The following is a 21,110-nucleotide window of genomic DNA, read 5'->3' as shown; positions in this document are numbered from 1 at the left end:
ATTGAGTGATATTTCAAAGCAAAAGGAGAAGATAACTGTGACCAGATGGTTTTCTATGACGTACAGACAACTATAAAAATATTTAGTTGTTTATTCATCACTGTTACCATTTGTTGCATTTGGAAACAACAAACTTCTGTAAAAGTGTTGTTGGTTAGGAGAATGCATTATTTTAAACTTTGCTGGATTAATGTTACATCTGTTATGAATTCATTTTCAGAAGTGAAACTGTCTTCCCTAATTACATATATTCAATTTATTTTAAAAGAAACCAAACCCTGTAACGTTGCTCCTCCCTTTTCTCCGCCTTGTTGTCCCACAAAGAGAAAAACGTGGCTGTCCCTCATATATGAATTGATCCAGGATTCATAAAGTACCTTTTCCAAGCGTTGGTTTGCCTGAAGGTTTATGAAATGCTGTTTGGTGATTTGGCTTCTGCAGACATGAGTTTCACGCACAGTTGGCCTGAGTTGGGCTGTGTGCTTTTACAGCTGTTGTTATCTGTGTCTTTCTCTCAGACTCAGGAGCCATTATGTAGGCAGCTGGGAGATTCTGAGACCCCTCAGCTGCACAGGGATGGCGACATAAAGCTGGGAGGAATCTTCTACTTTCACAGCAGCTGGAGGAACATAGAGAAGACCTATGAACATAAGCCGTTGCCACTGCAATGCATCAGGTAAATTATATCTTATAAGCTCTGTTTACAACTTACCTTTGTTTTCTGTTATCGTGCAAGTGGATGCTTCACGTGCAATTATCTCTTGTTGTCGTTTGAATCAAGTATAAATTTCAGAGAAATCCAGTTTGCCCAGACCATGCTCTTTGCCATTGAGGAGATAAATAACAGAACGGACCTACTGCCAGGTATTTCTCTCGGATACAGCATATATGACACGTGTGGTTCCATTCCCAGAAGCATAAAAGTTGCGCTTGCTTTGAACAATCGCAATGAAAGTGTGTCTTCAAGCTCTGACACTCCATGCACCAAACCTGTACAAGTTCAGGCGATAGTGGGAGAAACTTCGTCATCTCCCAGCACTGCGATATCGACTCTCATCGGACCATTTCACATACCACTGGTATGTCAAACTGGTACAATTAAAATTATATTTAAGATGAATTTATGATGATGATCCTTATTTTGTCATCTTTTTGCAGATCAGCCACTTTGCCACATGTGCCTGTCTCAGTGATAAAACCAAGTATCCATCCTTTCTAAGAACCGTACCCAGTGACTACTATCAGAGCAGAGCTCTGGCTCAGCTGGTCAAACGTTTCGGCTGGACTTGGGTCGGAGCCGTCCGAAGCAATGATGATTATGGCAACAACGGCATCGCTGCATTCACAGAAACTGCAGAGCAGCTGGGCATCTGCTTGGAATATTCTGTCTCTTTCTTCAGAACGGATTCAACGGAAAAAATACAAAAGGTGATCAACACTATAAAGACGTCCACCTCAAAGGTGATTATCGCCTTCGTCGCACACTTGGACATGGACGTGCTGATACATGAGTTGTCAAACCACAACATGACCGGGTACCAGTGGGTGGGAAGTGAAGGGTGGATCTCCGATTCTCAGTTTGCAGCAGTGGATAAGAATCGCATCCTGGACGGAGCGATCGGCGTTTCCATTCCTAAAGCTCATGTGAGCGGACTCGAAGAGTTCATGTTTGACGTGAGGCCACTCAGATCCTTGAATAGCGACTTGTACACAGAGTTCTGGGAGACGTTGTTTAGCTGCAAGTTCAAGCGGGAGAAATCAGATGAAAATGACAGAGAATGTACTGGACATGAGGATCTGACTGGAGTGGAGAACAGCTTCACTGACATGTCCCTCATGCCCATTTTTAACAATGTGTACAAGGGAGTGTATGCAGTGGCTCACGCTCTGCATGACATTCTCGGATGTGATAAAACCTGCAACAACAATGTGCAGCTCGACCCATTCACGGTGAGGATAAAAGACATAAGTAAAGACAAAGGTTACAGAGAAGTGCACTAAGGCAGATGTCCATGTATTACATCCATTGAGGTGTGGAATTTAAAAAAAACAAAACAAAACTTGTGTCTTAGATTTTGCAGCATATTCAAAAGATTCACTTCAAGACAAAGGAGGGAGAAGAGGTTTACTTTAACGAGAACGGAGATCCAGCTGCAAAGTATGAAATTATGCACTGGCAGCCAACAGAAAATGGCACTTTGGACTTTGTCATAGTTGGGGTCTATGATGCATCATTACCATTTGACCAACAGCTGAGTCTTCAAAATAAGGCCTTAAAATGGGCGCAGGGCTCAACTAAGGTAAAAACTGCTGCAGTTGCTAAATGCGTGTTTTTCAGTGTTTAAATATTTTTATGTTATATTTCATATTTATATTCATTCGAAAACAGTCATAAAGACCAGTGAGAACAACATATAATATTGTGAAGGTGATTTTTGCAGGTCCCTGTGTCGGTTTGCAGTGAGAAGTGTCCCCCAGGGACCCGGAAGGTTCTCCAGAAAGGAAAACCTGTTTGCTGCCATGACTGTATAGGATGTGCCGATGGAGAAATAAGCAATGTTACAGGTATAGATGATTTTAATGCAATATTTAAAAAATGTTAATACTGAACAAAAGAAGTTCCAATCTCAAAGAGTTGCAAAAAGGAAATGGAACCTACTATTTTTCTTCATTATAGGTAAAAATAATTTACTTACAAACTTGACTTGCAAACTAAAAAAAATAAAAAATAAAAATATAGAAATATGTATATCTTAGCATAGGTTTTAAAACGTCAGTGTGAGTGAAGTTAATCTATATCATTTGTTTCCGTTGGTAAATTAAGCTGTTGAAATGAAGGAATTTTCCAAGGATATTGTTTATTGAATATGCACTCACAATGATTTTAACCAGTATCATATACAATTTGTTGCAGTATCAGCTAGTGAAAACTGATTTAAAAAAAAATAAAATAAATCTTCAGAGAACAAGCTTAGGACTAGTTTCATAAGTTAAGAGTATATGCTATATGACAAACATGTAAGATAAAATTATGTGGTCAAAAGTTCTGAATAATCTCAAAATGAAATTATCTGAGCTTAAAAGTTGTAGATATTTTTTGGCTGAGTCTTTATGGCAGAAATAAAAGTTTAAAAACATACTACATTTATACTGTATATATAAATTTAATTTGTTAAATTTGCAGATGCTGTCATTTGTGTGAGATGTCCCCCTGAATTGTGGCCAAATGAGAGAAGAGATGCCTGTATTAAAAAGGAGGCTGTTTTTCTATCACATGAAGAAATTATGGGCATACTCCTCACCACTGCAGCCTTATTTGGAACATGTGTAACAGCCATTGTGATAGTAATTTTTTTCAGATACAGAAAAACTCCTCTTGTCAGAGCCAACAACTCTGAGCTGAGCTTCCTGCTGCTCTTCTCTCTGACTCTGTGTTTCCTCTGCTCTCTGACGTTCATCGGCCAGCCCTCTAAGTGGTCCTGCATGCTGCGCCACACGGCCTTCGGCATCACCTTTGTGCTCTGCCTCTCCTGTGTTCTGGGGAAAACCATGGTGGTTTTAATGGCGTTCAAAGCTACACTTCCTGGGAGAAATTTAATAAAATGGTTTGGACCTACGCAGCAGAGGCTGAGCGTTCTGGGTTTCACTCTCGTACAAGTGATCATCTGCATCCTCTGGTTAAGCATCTCTCCTCCTTTTCCATCTAAAAATTTTGAGGAATTCAAAGAAAAAATCATCCTGGAGTGTGCCCTGGGCTCTGCTGTGGGTTTCTGGTCCGTCCTCGGTTACATAGGACTTCTTGCCGTCTTGTGTTTTATTTTTGCTTTTTTAGCTCGGAAGTTGCCCGATAATTTCAACGAAGCCAAATTCATCACCTTCAGCATGCTGATATTCTGCGCTGTGTGGATCACTTTCATCCCGGCGTACGTCAGCTCTCCTGGAAATTTCAGTGTTGCTGTGGAGATCTTTGCTATTCTTGCCTCCACTTTTGGGCTGTTAATTTGTATTTTTATCCCAAAATGTTATATCATGTTACTGAAACCAGAGAAAAACACAAAAAAGAACATGATGGGGAAAGGGCCACAAAAGTCATTCTGAAGATAAAGCTTCACCGCCACCAAAATCTGAATGTAAATGTGATGTTTACTTTATATGCATTTTTCATCATGAATAAATTCATATGTGTACTACAACTTGTACAAATAAACAGTAACACTTTTAAAACAAGCAAGTCTAAACCTGGATCTTATATAAAACTGTAATCTACATGATTTCAAAGGCATAAACGTAGTCAAATTTAAAGACTATTAGCTAAGATTAGCTTTCATAGCCACACAGATGATGCACATCTCTACATTACGACGTCACCGGGTGACTCAGAACTAATCCAGTCACTGAATAAATCCTTGGAACAGAAAAGTGTGTTTATGTGCTTCCTCCAGATGAACGAAAACAAAATTTAAGTTTTCAGCCTAGATGGCGCAGTATGCAGTGCGTCGGTCGCATAATCTGAAAATCGTGAATCCAAACCTCACACGAGCCATGCGTTTTGAATAATACAATTATTTTGTGCCGATGGAGAACACTGGTAGAATTCTGTGGCCTCAACTCAGAGTACTAATCACTATACGATCACTATGTATAGGTCGTCAGTCACTCCTAACAAACCTTTCCACTAAAGATTTGCAGGAATGAGATGGAAAGGTCAAGGTTAGCATAGCAGAGGATGGTTTTGATCCATCGACCTCTGGGTTATGGGCCCAGCACGCTTCCGCTGCGCCACTCTGCTTTTAATCAACTTGCCATGACCTGGAGTCAAACCAGGGTTGCTGCAGCCACAACACAGAGTACTAAACACTATGTGATCACGGCTTGTCGCTAGAACGTGTTGTTCATCAGCCACTCCTAACGAACCGAAGAATGTCCACTTTTGTATTCTACAGTCGTCCACTCTTCCAACTGAGCTATCAACGGTGCTGGCGCACAGTGATAAGAAGCGTTCACATGCTTCTACACACTGCATCTTTCTTCTGCAGTGTTTATAGATCCTAGTTGGCAGCGTGGCAGTCTTGTAATCTGAAGGTCATGATTTCAACCCTCCCACTATGCATGTGTTTTGATTAGTACAATTTCTTTACCATACGCTGGGACCAGTCAGTCGTGGTCCGACACGATGACAAGGAGCTTCTAGCAGCCAGATGGGCTAGTGGCGCAATGGATAACGCGTCTGACTACGGATCAGAAGAGTCCAGGTTCAACTCCTAGCTAGCTTGAGCAACTTTTTGTTATGTTGTCCACACCAGCCGCTTGCCCTTGCAGAGTCCTCAGCATCATCTCCGTCCCAAAAACATGACAGGAAGTCCACTTGACGCCACCGGTTAATTGATGAAGGGCAAAGTAAACAATGGAAGACAAGAGGTTGGAGCAGTAGTCATCATTTCTTCTTTGGAAGAATCCTTTCTCTACCAGGATGTAAGGAGGATTTATTTTTAAACAATGTTCCGATGCAGCTCAGAACAAAGATTTTGGAAAAGACTGTTTTGCTTCTTGACAAAACAACACAGAGACGAGAGCAGGAACAAGATGGAAAGGTCAATGAGACACTTTGAATGTATTGTGAAAAGATTAGCATAGCAGAGGATGGTTTCGATCCATCGACCGCTGGGTTATGGGCCCAGCACGCTTCCGCTGCGCCACTCTGCTTTTTCTGAACTGTTGAATATATGGTGTGTTTTTTGTATATATAACTTGTGTTGTGAAGAAGTGAAGCTCTTTGAACGGCCCTGTTGCTGAAATGTGCTGTGCACATAATCTAGACGGACTGATTATTCAAGAGGGCAAAAACTTGCATCATGTATCTGTGGATGGAAACACTTTTACAAATTGAACTTTAATGTGTCTATTGTGTTGGTGTGATCGTTACCACACTGAATTCATTTTCGTTTCATTTTTGTACTGCATTGAAAAAAGGTTTGCCAAAAAGCTTCAATTTTCATAAAAATACATATCAAGAAAAACGAATTTGAATATAAAATAAACTTGAAGGGAAGAGGTCAAGATATGAATCACGATACACATTTAAATCATATAAATCATATTTCAAGCACAATAACAGTTGGTCACCAAGTCCCTCCCATTTTTCCTTTTTGTAGTTCCACTGAGACACCATGTCACTTATACGCAGATCCCTTCATAAGAGACTGTCGGAGTGTTAGTTTATATTATGGTTTATGAAACACCACCCAGTAATTTGCACATTTCAGAAAACATGAGATTCATGCAGGGATGGTCTGAGCTGGGATGTGCTCTTCTCCAGCTCGTTTTTCTGGTGTCTTTGTCACAGACGGAGGAGCCCTGGTGCGTGCAGATAGGAGACCCTGAGATGGCTCAGCTGTCCCAGGATGGGGACATTGTGTTGGGTGGGATCTTCTACTTCCACAGCAGCTGGAAGAACAGAGAGGACATGTACACACAAAAGCCTTTGGCTCTGCAATGCATTAGGTAACTCTCACCACAAACGCTTAATTATAGCTTACCATTGTATTGTCATTTGTCATGCCATCCTTTTGTTAATCTTCAATCAAGCTTGAATTTCAGAGAGTTCCAGTTTGCACAGACTATGCTCTTTGCCATTGAGGAAATAAACAACAGTACAGACCTACTGCCGGGCGTTTCTCTGGGCTACAGCATCTACGACACTTGTGGTTCAATTCCCAAAACAATAAAAGTTGCTCTGGCTTTGAACAATGACAATGTGAATACATCTTCAAACTCTGACACGCCGTGTACCAGACCAGTACAAGTGCAGGCCATAGTGGGGGAAACTTCTTCATCTCCCAGCACTGCAATAGGTACTCTCATTGGACCGTTTCACATACCATTGGTAAGTAGAGCTGTTAAATCTACTTTTTTTCCTAAAAAGTTATCCAAATTTAATTAAAAGCGTGTGTTTGTATTTTCTAAATATCTGATTTCTTTTAGATCAGCCACTTTGCCACATGTGCCTGTCTCAGTGATAAAACCAAGTATCCGTCGTTTCTCAGAACAATACCCAGTGACTACTATCAGAGCAGAGCTCTGGCTCAGCTGGTCAAACATTTCGGCTGGACTTGGGTCGGAGCCGTCAGAACCAACGACGACTACGGCAACAACGGCATGGCGACGTTCACAGAAATCGCAGAGCAGCTGGGCATCTGTCTGGAGTATTCTGTCTCTTTCTTCAGAACAGATTCAACGGAAAAAATCCAGAAGGTGATCGAAACGATACAGGCTTCGACCTCCAAAGTGATTGTTGCTTTTGTATCACACTTGGACATGGATGTGCTGATACACGAGATGTCCCACTATAACCTGACCGGGTACCAGTGGGTGGGAAGTGAGTCCTGGATCTTCGATTCTCAAATTGCGGCCGTGGATAAGAATCACATGCTGGACGGTGCGATCGGCGTTTCCATCCCCAATACACATGTGAGTGGTCTCAGAGAGTTCATACTAGACGTGAGGCCACTCAGATCCTTGAATAGCGACTTGTACACAGAGTTCTGGGAGACGTTGTTTAGCTGCAAGTTCAAGAGGGAGAAATCGGATGAAAATGACAGAGAATGTACTGGACATGAGGATCTGACTGGAGTGGAGAACAGCTTCACTGACATGTCCCTCATGCCCATTTTTAACAATGTGTACAAGGGAGTGTATGCAGTGGCTCATGCTCTGCATGACATTCTCGGATGTGATAAAACCTGCAACAACAATGTGCATCTCGACCCATTCACGGTGAGCAGATATAATGTCAGGGTTTTTCCATGTGCATACATCAAAAAGAGCAAAGGGAAAGAATGCTGAGAAGTGATACAGTTATCCTTTGAGTTATGCAATTAAAAAAAGACTATATTCCTTAGATTTTGCAGCACATTCAAAAGATTCACTTCAAGACAAAGGAGGGAGAAGAGGTTTACTTTAACGAGAACGGAGATCCAGCTGCAAAGTATGAAGTTATAAACTGGCAAGCAAGAGAAAACGGCATTGTGGACTTTATCACCGTTGGTGTTTATGATGCGTCATTACCATTTGATGAGCAGCTAAAACTGCAAAACAAGTCAATACTGTGGTCACAGAGCTCAAAACAGGTACAAACAACTGTAAATGGTGATTCATATTTTTACTGACATAATAAATACTTGTTACTGCTTTGTTATTTTTAAGTTCTTGGAAAATGAATCTTTTTTGACACTTTTGCTTCTGCAGGTCCCTGTGTCGGTTTGCAGTGAGAAGTGTCGCCCAGGGACCCGGAAGGTTCTCCAGAAAGGAAAACCTGTTTGCTGCCATGACTGTATAGGATGTGCAGAAGGAGAAATCAGCAACATTACAGGTATAGAACATTTTAACACAATATTGGACTTTTTTTTAAATTTTTTATTTTTTTTTGTCAGTGAAAGTATGACAGTTTGTTATATTTTGTCCTTTCTGTAACATCAATTGCCCATTTGTGACACGAATAAATCTGAATCAGAGTAGCTGTGTATTATTCCAGTTGCAGGCTTGAATTAGAGTATAATTAACTCAAAAACATTTAGGAGCAAAGATCATTAAATGACAGATGACAGCATTTTGTCATCAAGGAATGTTTTCAATACCATAAAAATTGTTCTTTGGATTTTTTTGCAGCAAATTGCCAAACATTTGTTGGTAGAAAATGTTTTCAAAGTTGACCTGATAGAAATGTTTTTTTTTTTTTAACAATACTAAATTGTTTGGAAAGTAATTTTTTTAATCCTTCCCCCCTTCTAAAGATTCTCAGGATTAAATCACTTCAGCAAGAAAACCAAGAAGACTCATTGCTTCTTCCTTTCCATAATCTGATACATTTTGACATCAAAAGACACAAAAAAATATGTATTCTCTAAGTTTAATGCCATGTTTTGCAGATGCTGTCACCTGTGTGAGATGTCCCCCTGAATCCTGGTCAAACAAGAGAAGAGATGCCTGTATTAAAAAGGAAGCAGTCTTTTTATCATACGATGAAATTATGGGCATACTCCTCACTGCTGCGGCTTTATTTGGGACATGTGTAACAGCCATTGTGACAATCATTTTCTACAGAAACAGAAAAACTCCTCTTGTCAGAGCCAACAACTCTGAGCTGAGCTTCCTGCTGCTCTTCTCTCTGACTCTGTGTTTCCTCTGCTCTCTGACGTTCATCGGCCAGCCCTCTAAGTGGTCCTGCATGCTGCGCCACACGGCCTTCGGCATCACCTTTGTGCTCTGCCTCTCCTGTGTTCTGGGGAAAACCATGGTGGTTTTAATGGCGTTCAAAGCTACACTTCCTGGAAGAAATTTAATGAAATGGTTTGGACCTACGCAGCAGAGGCTGAGCGTTCTGGGTTTCACTCTCGTACAAGTGATCATCTGCATCCTCTGGTTAAGCATCTCTCCTCCTTTTCCATCCAAAAATTTTGAGGAATTCAAAGAAAAAATCATCCTGGAGTGTGCCCTGGGCTCTGCTGTGGGTTTCTGGTCCGTCCTCGGTTACATAGGACTCTTGCCGTCTTGTGTTTTATTTTTGCTTTTTTAGCTCGGAAGTTGCCCGATAATTTCAACGAAGCCAAATTCATCACCTTCAGCATGCTGATATTCTGCGCTGTGTGGATCACTTTCATCCCGGCGTACGTCAGCTCTCCTGGAAATTTCAGTGTTGCTGTGGAGATCTTTGCTATTCTTGCCTCCACTTTTGGGCTGTTAATTTGTATTTTTATCCCAAAATGTTATATCATGTTACTGAAACCAGAGAAAAACACAAAAAAGAACATGATGGGGAAAGGGCCACAAAAGTCATTCTGAAGAGTAAATTTTTGTAACAATGTAACTTATAATATAATGTAATGTAAGTAAAAGCTTTAACTTATTTAGTAGTTTAAAAAATATATAAAAGCTTCTCTTAAATTCATGTATGTTCTGTTGTGTAAGAAAAATGTAATGAAGAATGATGTTCTATGATCTTTCTTTAATAACTTTAGATCCTGTGTGCAGGTTGATTTATTCAGTGTTTCCCACTTATCTGAGGTCAGTTTGCACCGATAATAGATCCAGATGGAAACACGTCTCTCCATCAACACCCTCCAGTTCATTCTGGAAGATTCCAAGGCCTTTCTAGAGTCCGCTAGCAAACTCTCTAAGTGCCTGGGACTTTGGCAAAATCTCCAAACGAAGAAGGTCAAATAAGTCCAACTTGTAAGGTGTGAAGGTGCAGCAGCTAAGCTTCAAGTTGGTTTCATGAACATAGAGCTGCTCACCTTATCAGTCAACAGCTGAGACTGAAGAGATTCCCTTAAGCGTTCATTCTTCTCCCTGACCGTACCATTAAGTACGCAGTACGTAGGCCTCCATGAACCCAAATACTATCTCAATGCATCGCCTCCTTTTCTGGGTAACCAAAAAAAAAACGGTTTGCCAGAACGGATGAAAACCTAAACAATCCTGAAACATTCCTCCCAAGGCACTGTCAGAGTTATAGATCATCATTCAGTTTCAAGCCAAAAAGTTCAAATGAGAATCCCGTTTGGTTTGGCTTCAAATTATTTTCTTCTCATTTAAGTAAAAAACAAGAATTAAAGATAATAATTACACGATTTCCCTTTGTTGATATCAGTGATGTGCGAGAGTACCCATAACAAAAACGAACTGAGTTGGAAATGACATCATTTCACGTCCGAAGTTTATCATCTCTACATCCTAAACCAAATTTCTAGCCCCATTTTTAAACTGGTTCTGGTGCATCTACAAATAGTTGTGAGGAATAAAGTTTAAAGGGCAATAGATCATGACATGTTGCTCCAACCAGCACACTGACATCATCATATTTATGATAACACCGTAAATATGATCAGTTTAATTTGCCTCCAGATTTTTAATTTTTGCTGATATAATCCACTATTTAATTTGATCCCGGTTCCAAAAGAAACTGCTCAAATTCGCACATTTTTAGTCTTATCCTACTTCAAGTGCAGTATTTCATTAGATTTTTTTCTAAAAGCAAATGCTGCTTTGACTAAAGTTGATGAAATTTCAAATGTAGATATCAAGCGCTTAAGAAATATAGAAACATAGTTGCATTTATTGAAGTATCAGTAAGACATAACTAAAAGCGTAGAAAATGCGTTAATATTTTGTTGATGTCAGGAATGTTATCATGACCATTTTCTCAGGTCCTATTAGTGAGACCTGTACTGTCCAAAATGTGTTTTTTTTTTCTTTTAATGCAGCAGACTTACATACACAAATAAGACAAACTCAAGATGAGAGCTCACCATCTCATCCCTCCTCCCCTACCCTACCTGCTGGTCCCACAGAAATGAAAGTTATGATTATTCATTACCTGCCGCTACATTTATAAATGCCGGTTCAAACGTGTCACTTCCATAATTTCCCATTGGACGGCACCCAGAGTTTTGGATTATTCAGATATGACAATGTCCACGCAAAGGTGGCCGGAGCAGAGTTTTGCTGTTCTGCAGCTGTTTCTGTGGGTGTCTTTCTCTCTGACACAGGAGCCTCTGTGCAGGCAGATAGGGGATCCTGAAATCCCCCAGCTGTCCAGAGACGGGGACATTATTCTGGGGGGCATATTCTATTTTCACAGCAGCTGGAAGAGCAGAGAAAATAATTACACACAAAAACCACCACCACTGGAGTGCATCAGGTAAACTAGTTATGTATTATCTATTCTGTTTCAGAACTACAGAGCAAGAGAATACTCTCAGGTGTTGCTTAGTCTGGGTTTCATGCTGTAATTTTTTTGTTTTTTTGTTTTTGCTCCCCCGCTTCAAAATAAAGTTTAAATTTCAGAGAGTTCCAGTTTGCTCAGGCCATGCTTTTTGCCATCGAGGAAGTGAACAACAGCACAGAGTTGCTTCCTGGGATTTCTCTGGGCTACAAAATCTACGACACTTGCGGCGCCATTACCAGAAGCATAAAGGTTGCTCTCGCGTTGAACGACGGCGATGAAAGTGTGTCTTTGGCCTCTGGGGGTCGGTGCTCCAGACCGGTGCAGGTCCAGGCCGTGATGGGAGAAACCTCGTCCTCTCCCAGCACCGCCCTGGCCACCGTCATCGGAGCTTTCCATATACCACAGGTGAGCATGGCCACTGACAGCTACCATACACTTATTGTTCTGAATGTTTCCGAGATAATAAGACCTTGTGAATGGGAACTTTATTCTTACACACAAAAAGTGAAATATTTACACTTTTCTCATAGATCAGCCACTTTGCCACATGTGCCTGTCTCAGTGATAAAACCAAGTATCCGTCGTTTCTCAGAACAATACCCAGTGACTACTATCAGAGCAGAGCTCTGGCTCATCTGGTCAAACATTTCGGCTGGACTTGGGTCGGAGCCGTCAGAACCAACGACGACTACGGCAACAACGGCATGGCGACGTTCACAGAAACTGCAGAGCAGCTGGGCATCTGTCTGGAGTATTCTGTCTCTTTCTTCAGAACGGATCCTTTAGAGAAAATACAGAGGGTCATCAAAACGGTGAAGGAGTCAACTGCAAAAGTGATTGTTGCTTTTCTTTCGCACAGAGACATGGAAGTACTTATACACGAGTTGTCCAACCACAACCTGACAGGGTATCAGTGGGTTGGCAGTGAGTCCTGGATCTTTGATTCTCAAATTGCAGCAATGGATAAAAAACACATCCTGGACGGAGCGATCGGTCTTTCCATCCCCGAAGCGCAAGTCAGCGGTCTTAGAGAGTTCATGCTGGACGTGAGACCACTCATTTTGTCAAATAATGAGCTGTTCACCAAGTTCTGGGAGGCATTATTTCAATGTAAGTTCAAGAAGGCACAGTTGACACAATTTCAGAAAGAGTGTACAGGAAATGAAGATCTGACTGGAGTGGAGAACAGCTTCACTGACATGTCCCTCATGCCCATTTTTAACAACGTCTATAAGGGAGTGTATGCAGTGGCTCACGCTCTGCATAAGGTCCTGAGCTGTAACACAACGTGTAGCAACAACGTGCAGCTTGATCCATACACGGTGAGCACCAGCTAGACTTAAGGGATGTATTGTGAGACGACGTCAGAGTTTAAATGAATGCTTTTGTCCTAGATTTTGCAGCACATCCAAAAGGTTCGCTTCCAGACAAAGGAAGGGGACGAGGTTTACTTTAACAAGAACGGAGATCCAGCTGCAAAGTATGAAATTATAAACTGGCAGCCAAGAGAAAATGACATTGTGAGCTTTGTGACGGTTGGTGTTTATGATACGTCATTTCCTGCAGGCACACAGCTAAACTTTCAAAATACGTCCATAACCTGGACACAAAGCTCACCACAGGTATAGAGTTTCATTGACATGCATTACATTTATGTTTAAATTAGAAGATGAAAAAAAAAACAAAAAAAAACTTCAATTTAGTTTTTATTCTATTTAATTTTTTTATTTGTTTTTGTTTTCTAAGGTGCCGGTGTCAGTCTGCAGTGAGAAATGTCGCCCGGGAACTCGTAAGGTTCTCCAGAAAGGAAAGCCTGTCTGCTGTTATGACTGCATAAGATGTGCCGAAGGAGAAATCAGCAACAGTACAGGTTCAGTGTTCTTGCCAACCACTTTATTAAAAACTAAGTTTAAAAATTTAGCTATTTAAAAACAAAAAGTAAAAAAAAACAAAAAAACATTTGGATTATATCTAAAGAATGTTTTGGGTCTTTTCTGCCTCTGCTGAAAATGCACAGAATAAATGAAATAGTAAATTTTAAAGAGTTTAATTGTGATTGATTAGGATATTTGTCATGTTAAAACACCCAGCATATAGACGCAAGAAAAATCAAGAAGTTATGCCTCAGTTTTTTCAGAGAATAAAGAACTAAAAGGGTTGGAGAGAAGCAAAACCAGTCTAAACAGCAAAAAGTTCTTACAGAAACTGAAATTGCATTTAATGATGGACCACAAGAAACATCACAAAACCAAATGTCAGAGATACATCCTAAACGTGATTATGAATTTGCAGATGCAGTTTCCTGTGTCAGATGTCCCCACGAGTCCTGGTCGAATGCGAGGAGAGATGCGTGTGTAAAGAAGGAGGCTGAGTTTCTGTCATTTGAAGAACTTATGGGAATCTTGCTGACCTCTGCAGCTTTACTTGGAATGTCCCTAACTGCAGCTGTGGCACTTGTTTTCTACAGACACAGGAAAACTCCTCTTGTCAGAGCAAACAACTCTGAGCTCAGCTTCCTGCTGCTTTTCTCCTTGACCCTGTGTTTCCTCTGCTCTCTGACCTTTATCGGTCGCCCATCTGACTGGTCCTGCATGCTGCGCCACACGGCCTTCGGCATCACCTTCGTCCTCTGCATCTCCTGCGTCCTGGGCAAAACCATGGTGGTTTTAATGGCGTTCAAAGCTACACTTCCAGGCAGAAACGTGATGAAATGGTTTGGACCTACGCAACAGAGGCTGAGCGTTCTGGGTTTTACCCTTGTTCAAGTGATCATCTGCATCCTCTGGTTAAGCATCTCTCCTCCTTTTCTATCCAAGAATTTCAAAGAATTTAAAGATAAAATCATCTTGGAGTGTTCTCTCGGCTCAGCTGTGGGTTTCTGGTCCGTGCTGGGCTACATCGGACTTCTCGCCTTGCTGTGTTTCACGTTCGCTTTTCTGGCTCGTAAGCTGCCGGACAATTTCAACGAAGCCAAATTCATCACCTTCAGCATGCTGATATTCTGCGCGGTGTGGATCGCTTTCATCCCGGCGTACGTCAGCTCTCCTGGAAAATTTAGTGTTGCTGTGGAGATCTTTGCTATTCTGGCCTCTAGCTTTGGACTGCTGATTTGTATCTTCATTCCAAAATGCTACGTCATGTTGCTAAAACCAGAGAAAAACACAAAAAAGAACATGATGGGGAATCGGGTTCCAAGGGAATTCTGAGTAAAGAGACAAAGCAGTGGCTTAAGATAGAAATCATTATTTTTGTTAAAAAATAGTAATATTGTTATGATTCTACATCTGTATTAGTTATTCAGCATATTGATGGCTCAACACATACATCTTAGATCTCCCTCAGGTATCGCACAGCTATTAGAGAGTCTAAACACATATTTTTATTTTTGAAACAAATTATTTGCATCAGTGATTTGAAAAATGAATTTGTTTCTTTTTTTTCCTGTTTTTTTATAATTATATATTTTTTATGGATTCAGTTTGGATTGAGTAAATGCATTCACATTTCATAAGTTAAAAGTGCTGAAAGGTTTTTGAATGTTTTTAATTAGAGTTCAAACATCTTTTACAGACAGTTTGGTAGAGTCTAAGAACCAGTTTTTGGAGATACTGACACAAAGTCATAATGAAAAAGCCAGAAAGTGAGAAGGTCACATGTAGAATCTGAGCTTTTTAAATTAGCATTTTATAAAAGACGTCACATGCCTGTGTGGACAGGACTCAACAGCAGGGGCTTTTAAAACCCTGGGTAGGATGTGGGTTTACTAGGTATCCAAGTTCAGACAAGATTTCATCTGACTCTTTCTTCTTCTTTGTGTTAATGCTTCCCCTGATTTGCCCCTCCTCACTTTAGAAATTAACAAACAAACTCTAAAATAAAATAAGTATTTTAGTATATATATATATATATATATATCTTTGTTTTTGCCATAAAGGGTAATAGCAGAAATAACATAAAAAAAGTCGTTTTGCTCCTTATGATAAGACAAACTTGCCGTTTTAAATTTTTGTAATAATAGCATTAAAATGAAAACAAAAACTGTGTCTTAACAAACATAAACAAACAGACTGATGCTTAAAATGAGACTATGGACACTAGTTTGTAAAAATTGTAAGAAGTTGTCACCTCCATTGACGGCTCTCTGGCCTGGCTCTCGTTCTTAGGAAGCGCAGCCAGAACATACCTAAAAGAACCTGGGAATAATTTTTTCCAGATACAAGACAGAGCACAATGAAAAAGGAAAAGTTTGTAACATTTGTGCACTTTAAAGATCAGATGTTTCAGACAATGAGTACCTCTACTTGTTAAAATAAAAAAAAAACATAAATCAATTTGACATGGCACACAAAAACAAGTCATGTCTGATGTGCATTTTTATGACTATCTTCATGATTTAACCACACCTAGTCGTCCCATAGAGATGATTAATCATTGCTCTATTATTACACCATTTGCTGCTCCAAATGGCATAAATATCAGTGCAATCATGCCATCTACATCGAGGCACATGTAATGCCACCGGTCGACTCGTGTTTGTCATTCGCCATGACGTCGACCCAAAGGTGGCCAGAGCAGGGCTGGGCACTTTTACATTTGCTCCTGGTGGCAACTTTCACTCAGGCAGAGGAGCAGGTGTGCACTCAGAGAGGAGACCCTGAAAACCCCCAGCTAGTTAAGAACGGAGACATTATGTTAGGAGGACTCTTCTCTTTCCACACCAACTGGAAAGAAAGAGAGAACACCTACACGGATAATCCTCTGCCGCTGCAATGCACTAGGTAAGCATCACGAAAGAAATAAAAAAATAAAAAGAAGCAACTTAATATGCAATTTTTACATTTAGAAAATTTCCCTCCATTTGTACAAATACAAAAAGGATTTTGAATTTCTGCTGATTGCACCAACGCTTTGAAATTGTCTGGATGAAGCTTGAATTTCAGAGAGTTCCAGTTAGCCCAGGCGATGCTTTTTGCCATCGAGGAGATCAACAACAGCTCAGACCTGCTGCCGGGCATCTCTCTGGGCTACAAAATATACGACACTTGTGGATCCATCGCAAGGAGTGTGAGAGTTGCACTGTCCCTGGTTAACAGTAATGAAATGGTGGCTTCGCCTGCAGAAGAATGCACAAGACCTGCACAGGTTCAGGCCATAATGGGGGAAACGTCTTCCTCTCCTTGCGCGGCAATAGCCACCGTCATGGGTCCATTTCATATCCCACTGGTGGGTATAGATTCTATAAATTTCAGCAAAAAAAGGTTTATTTGCAGTCTTTTACTATTATTATTACTTTTTGTTGAGGACAAACACGTCTGTTTCTTCTAATCAAAATATACAACCAAACTTTGCTTTTAGATCAGCCACTTTGCCACGTGTGCTTGTCTCAGCGATAAAATCAAGTACCCGTCGTTTCTCAGAACAATCCCCAGCGACTATTACCAGAGCAGAGCTCTGGCGCACCTGGTGCAGCACTTTGGTTGGACTTGGGTCGGAGCCGTGAGGTCAAATGAAGATTATGGAAACAATGGGATGGCTACGTTCATTGAAACTGCGCAGCATCTGGGCATCTGTGTGGAATATTCTGTCTCTTTCTTTAGAACGGATCCATCGGAGAAGATACAAAAAATAATAGACATTATCAAAGCTTCTACTTCCAAAGTGATTGTCACTTTCCTCTCCCACATGGATTTGGATGTGTTGTTGCGCGAGTTGTCGGGCCACAACTTGACCGGCTACCAGTGGGTGGGGACCGAGGCTTGGATATTTGATTCTCAAACCGCTGAAGGTGACGTCAACCATATTCTGGACGGAGCGATAGGCCTTTCCATTCCCCAGGCATACGTGACGGGACTGAGGGAGTTCATGCTGGACGTGAGGCCTCTGAATTCGTCCAACGCAGACTTGTTTACCGAGTTCTGGGAGGCGTTGTTCAGCTGCAAGTTCAAACTATCCAAATCAACAGAGATCCAGAGAGGATGCACCGGAGAGGAAGACATAAGCGGAGTGGAGAACAGCTTCACTGACATGTCACTCATGCCTATTTTTAACAATGTCTATAAGGGAGTGTATGCAGTGGCTCACGCTCTGCACAACATCCTGGGCTGTAACAAAACGTGCAACAAAAATAAGCAGCTAGATCCGTTCACGGTGAGGTGTCAATGACAAATTCTTTTGTTTTTTGTTTTTTTGCTACAAGATCTGCAGATGTCTTAGTCAGACTGCTAACTTTGATACGACGTGTCTTTTCAGATTTTACAGCACATACAAAGGAGTAATTTCACTACAAAGGAAGGGGATCGGGTTTTCTTTAACGAAAATGGAGACCCTGCTGCGAAGTACGAAATTATAAACTGGCAGCCAGGAGAAAATGGCATCGTGAACTTTGTCACGGTCGGTCTTTATGACGCAACGTTGCCGGCCAACAAACAAATGAATCTGCAAAATAAGTCCATCATTTGGACACAAAATTCACCAAAGGTAAGAAATGCAATAGAGATATCTTTTTACAGATGCAAAATGTAAAGTTAAAACTCTTTTCCTCTGTTTGATTGAGCAGCTTCCTGTTTTTCAGGTCCCCGTGTCGGTTTGCAGTGAGACGTGTCCCCCAGGAACACGGAAGGTCCTCCGGAAAGGGAAGCCTGTGTGCTGCTACGACTGCATAAGTTGTGCAGAAGGAGAAATCAGCAACAGCGCAGGTTTAGTAGTATTTACACAACCCTCTGAACAAAAACAAATGCAAAAATACACTGTGAATGCCGCACATGAACAGCTTTAATAGGCAGTGACATGACCTGATCTGACCTCTGATGCATTTTTGATTATGACACAATAAGCGTAAGCTCATTTTCAGCCAATAAGACCACACCGAGTGGCTTTGTTGGTGTTTTTTTAATTCTTTAATTTTTTTAAACATTTCTCTTAGCTTCCTGTTATCTAGCATTCAGTCATCAGCACTGAGTGTGAATTACTTGTGAAGAACGCACACAGACAGATACATGATCAAGGCCTGTTTTGAGGAAACTGCAAATGGAGAGAAATGTTTGCTTCAGGTTTTAGTTAAAAAAAAGAGAGACAGCTTCTAAAAGTAACTTTAGCCTACCTCTGGTTCACATTTTCTCCTCACAATACCTTTGAAATATCCACTGAATTAAAATGAGATTTCTATTGAAATAGAGGGGTTTTACACGGAGTTTGAAAATGTTTTACAAGTAAAACTCTGTCGTGTGGAAGATGCACTTATGCAGCCCACATTTAATCTCATAACCCCACAAAAAAAAAAAAAAAAAAAATCAAGAAAGTCCAACTCAGCACCTTCAGAAATCATCTGAAAAGACTCAGTGCAAGCTGAGGAGGACTGAAAGAAAGCTGTAGCAAGTCCTGTTCATAGATCACCTCAAGTCATAAATATGACAGAGAAAACATAAAGGCAAATCTACAATAGTTTGGCTTCGCTCAATTTTCAGATTACAAACTGACAGATGCTCCCCATCCATGGATGGGGATATTGGAGGAAAATAAGTTGTAGTTTTGTGCTTGTAGTAGGACAAAATGTGGAACAATGTTTTTTAATGAAACTGCATGGAGCATGACTAGCCGTGGCAACAGAGGGTATAAAAGACGTATAACCAGCCCATCTTTAATCAACAGTAGAACAACTTGTATCAAGTAGCCATATTGTTAAATCAAGATAAAAAAAAAACCTAAAAAGACAAAAAAACAGATAAATCTAAATCTCTGGTTTAACACTCTTTTTGTTCTGACTTTCCAGACGCTGTCACCTGTGTGAGATGCCCCCCTGAATCCTGGTCAAATGACAGAAGAGACATCTGTGTAAAGAAAGAAGCTGAATTTCTGTCTTACGATGAAATTATGGGAATATTGCTCACAGCCGCCTCCTTGTTCGGAGCATGCGTAACTTCTTTCGTAGCGTTTGTTTTCTACAGACACAGAAAAACTCCTCTGGTGAGGGCAAACAACTCTGAGCTGAGCTTCCTGCTGCTCTTCTCTTTGACCCTGTGTTTCCTCTGCTCTCTGACCTTCATCGGTCGACCGTCTGACTGGTCCTGCATGTTGCGGCACACGGCCTTCGGCATCACCTTCGTCCTCTGCATCTCCTGCGTCCTGGGCAAAACAATGGTGGTTTTAATGGCGTTCAAAGCCACACTTCCTGGGAGAAACGTGATGAAATGGTTTGGGCCTACGTAGCAGAGACTCAGTGTAATGAGCTTCACTCTGGTGCAGGTCATCATCTGCATCCTCTGGTTAACCATTTCCCCTCCTTTTCCGTCCAAGAACTTTAAAGAGTATAAGGATAAAATCATCTTGGAGTGTGCTCTGGGGTCGGCTGTGGGTTTCTGGGCTGTGCTTGGGTACATAGGACTTCTCGCCATGTTGTGTTTCATTTGTGCGTTTCTGGCTCGTAAGCTGCCCGATAACTTCAACGAAGCCAAATTCATCACCTTCAGCATGCTGATATTCTGCGCCGTGTGGATCACTTTCATCCCAGCGTACGTCAGCTCCCCCGGGAAGTTCAGCGTCGCCGTAGAAATCTTTGCAATCCTTGCCTCCACCTTTGGACTGCTGATTTGTATTTTTATTCCAAAATGCTACGTGATGCTACTGAAACCAGACAAAAACACTAAAAAACATATCATGGGGAAGGGAGCAGCAAAATGATTGCGAAGAAACTAAAAGCATTTATCAGTTTATATTATGTTCAGATTATATGCCAGCTTTTATTGTGGATTATCACTATTATTATTATTATTATTATTATTATTATGTGAAAATATTGTCCAGAAATGTATTTTCTCGGATCATGTATATAATATAAACTTCTTGCCCCATGTCGCTTGCTGTATTTGCACACGGTGCGTTTAACATTGCAATGTAGTTATTTTCAAAAGTTGAGAATAAAAATAAATGCTTCAAGCCTTTTACATTTTGTTGTGCTCATTATATGGAATATGCATCATCCATCAGATGGTAATTGTAAAACATATGAACTCTTTCATCCGGATTGCAATAGCTTATTTTTGGTGCTATGTTATTTGATTAAACCTTTCCGAGAAAGAAGTTATTTTGAAGATAAAATGTAAGCTGGAGGGTCGCGGGGTAGTTAATAACTTTCAAAATGAAGAAACTTACAAACACTGGGGGAAAAAAACAGCCCTGAAAGATATAAACAAAAATATGCTGTTAAAATATGAGACTTACAACATGTCGCCACCTCTGACTTCTTGCTCCACCTTATTGTACCACAGAGACAAACCATCACTGCTAGTCTAAGTGTTTATAAGGACCAACGCAGGTCTGCCGTTAGACCCACATTCATGAGATGACACTCGCCGACTTCACCTTTCCCGACAACATGGCGTCTGCACAGAGG

General features: G+C 40.8%; 1 protein-coding gene and 2 pseudogenes across 2 annotated transcripts; all 3 read left to right on the top strand.

The window, feature by feature from the left end:
• The first annotated feature begins 800 nt into the window (after positions 1-800).
• LOC129369860 (extracellular calcium-sensing receptor-like) lies at positions 801-4,098 on the top strand. Of its 2 annotated transcripts, XM_055045518.1 has the most exons (6): positions 801-1,079; positions 1,159-1,929; positions 1,976-2,014; positions 2,073-2,300; positions 2,442-2,565; positions 3,185-4,098. In XM_055045518.1, the coding sequence occupies exons 1-6, from the start codon at positions 816-818 to the stop codon at positions 4,096-4,098; spliced, it is 2,340 nt and encodes a 779-aa protein (XP_054901493.1). In that variant the 5' UTR covers positions 801-815. The 2 variants fall into 2 exon arrangements, with proteins under 2 accessions (XP_054901493.1, XP_054901492.1); XM_055045517.1 differs by lacking the exon at positions 1,976-2,014 and having other exon boundaries at positions 1,159-1,950.
• Positions 4,099-6,367: 2,269 nt separating this feature from the next.
• LOC129369729 (extracellular calcium-sensing receptor-like) lies at positions 6,368-14,928 on the top strand (annotated as a pseudogene).
• A 1,468-nt stretch (positions 14,929-16,396) lies between these two features.
• Positions 16,397-20,398, top strand: LOC129369943 (extracellular calcium-sensing receptor-like; annotated as a pseudogene).
• The last annotated feature ends 712 nt before the right edge of the window (positions 20,399-21,110 follow it).

Source organism: Poeciliopsis prolifica, unplaced genomic scaffold, assembly GCF_027474105.1.
Source record: "Poeciliopsis prolifica strain line A6 unplaced genomic scaffold, Auburn_PproV2 SCAFFOLD022, whole genome shotgun sequence".
NCBI lineage: Eukaryota > Metazoa > Chordata > Actinopteri > Cyprinodontiformes > Poeciliidae > Poeciliopsis > Poeciliopsis prolifica.
This window is presented reverse-complemented; position numbering and strand designations above follow the sequence as displayed.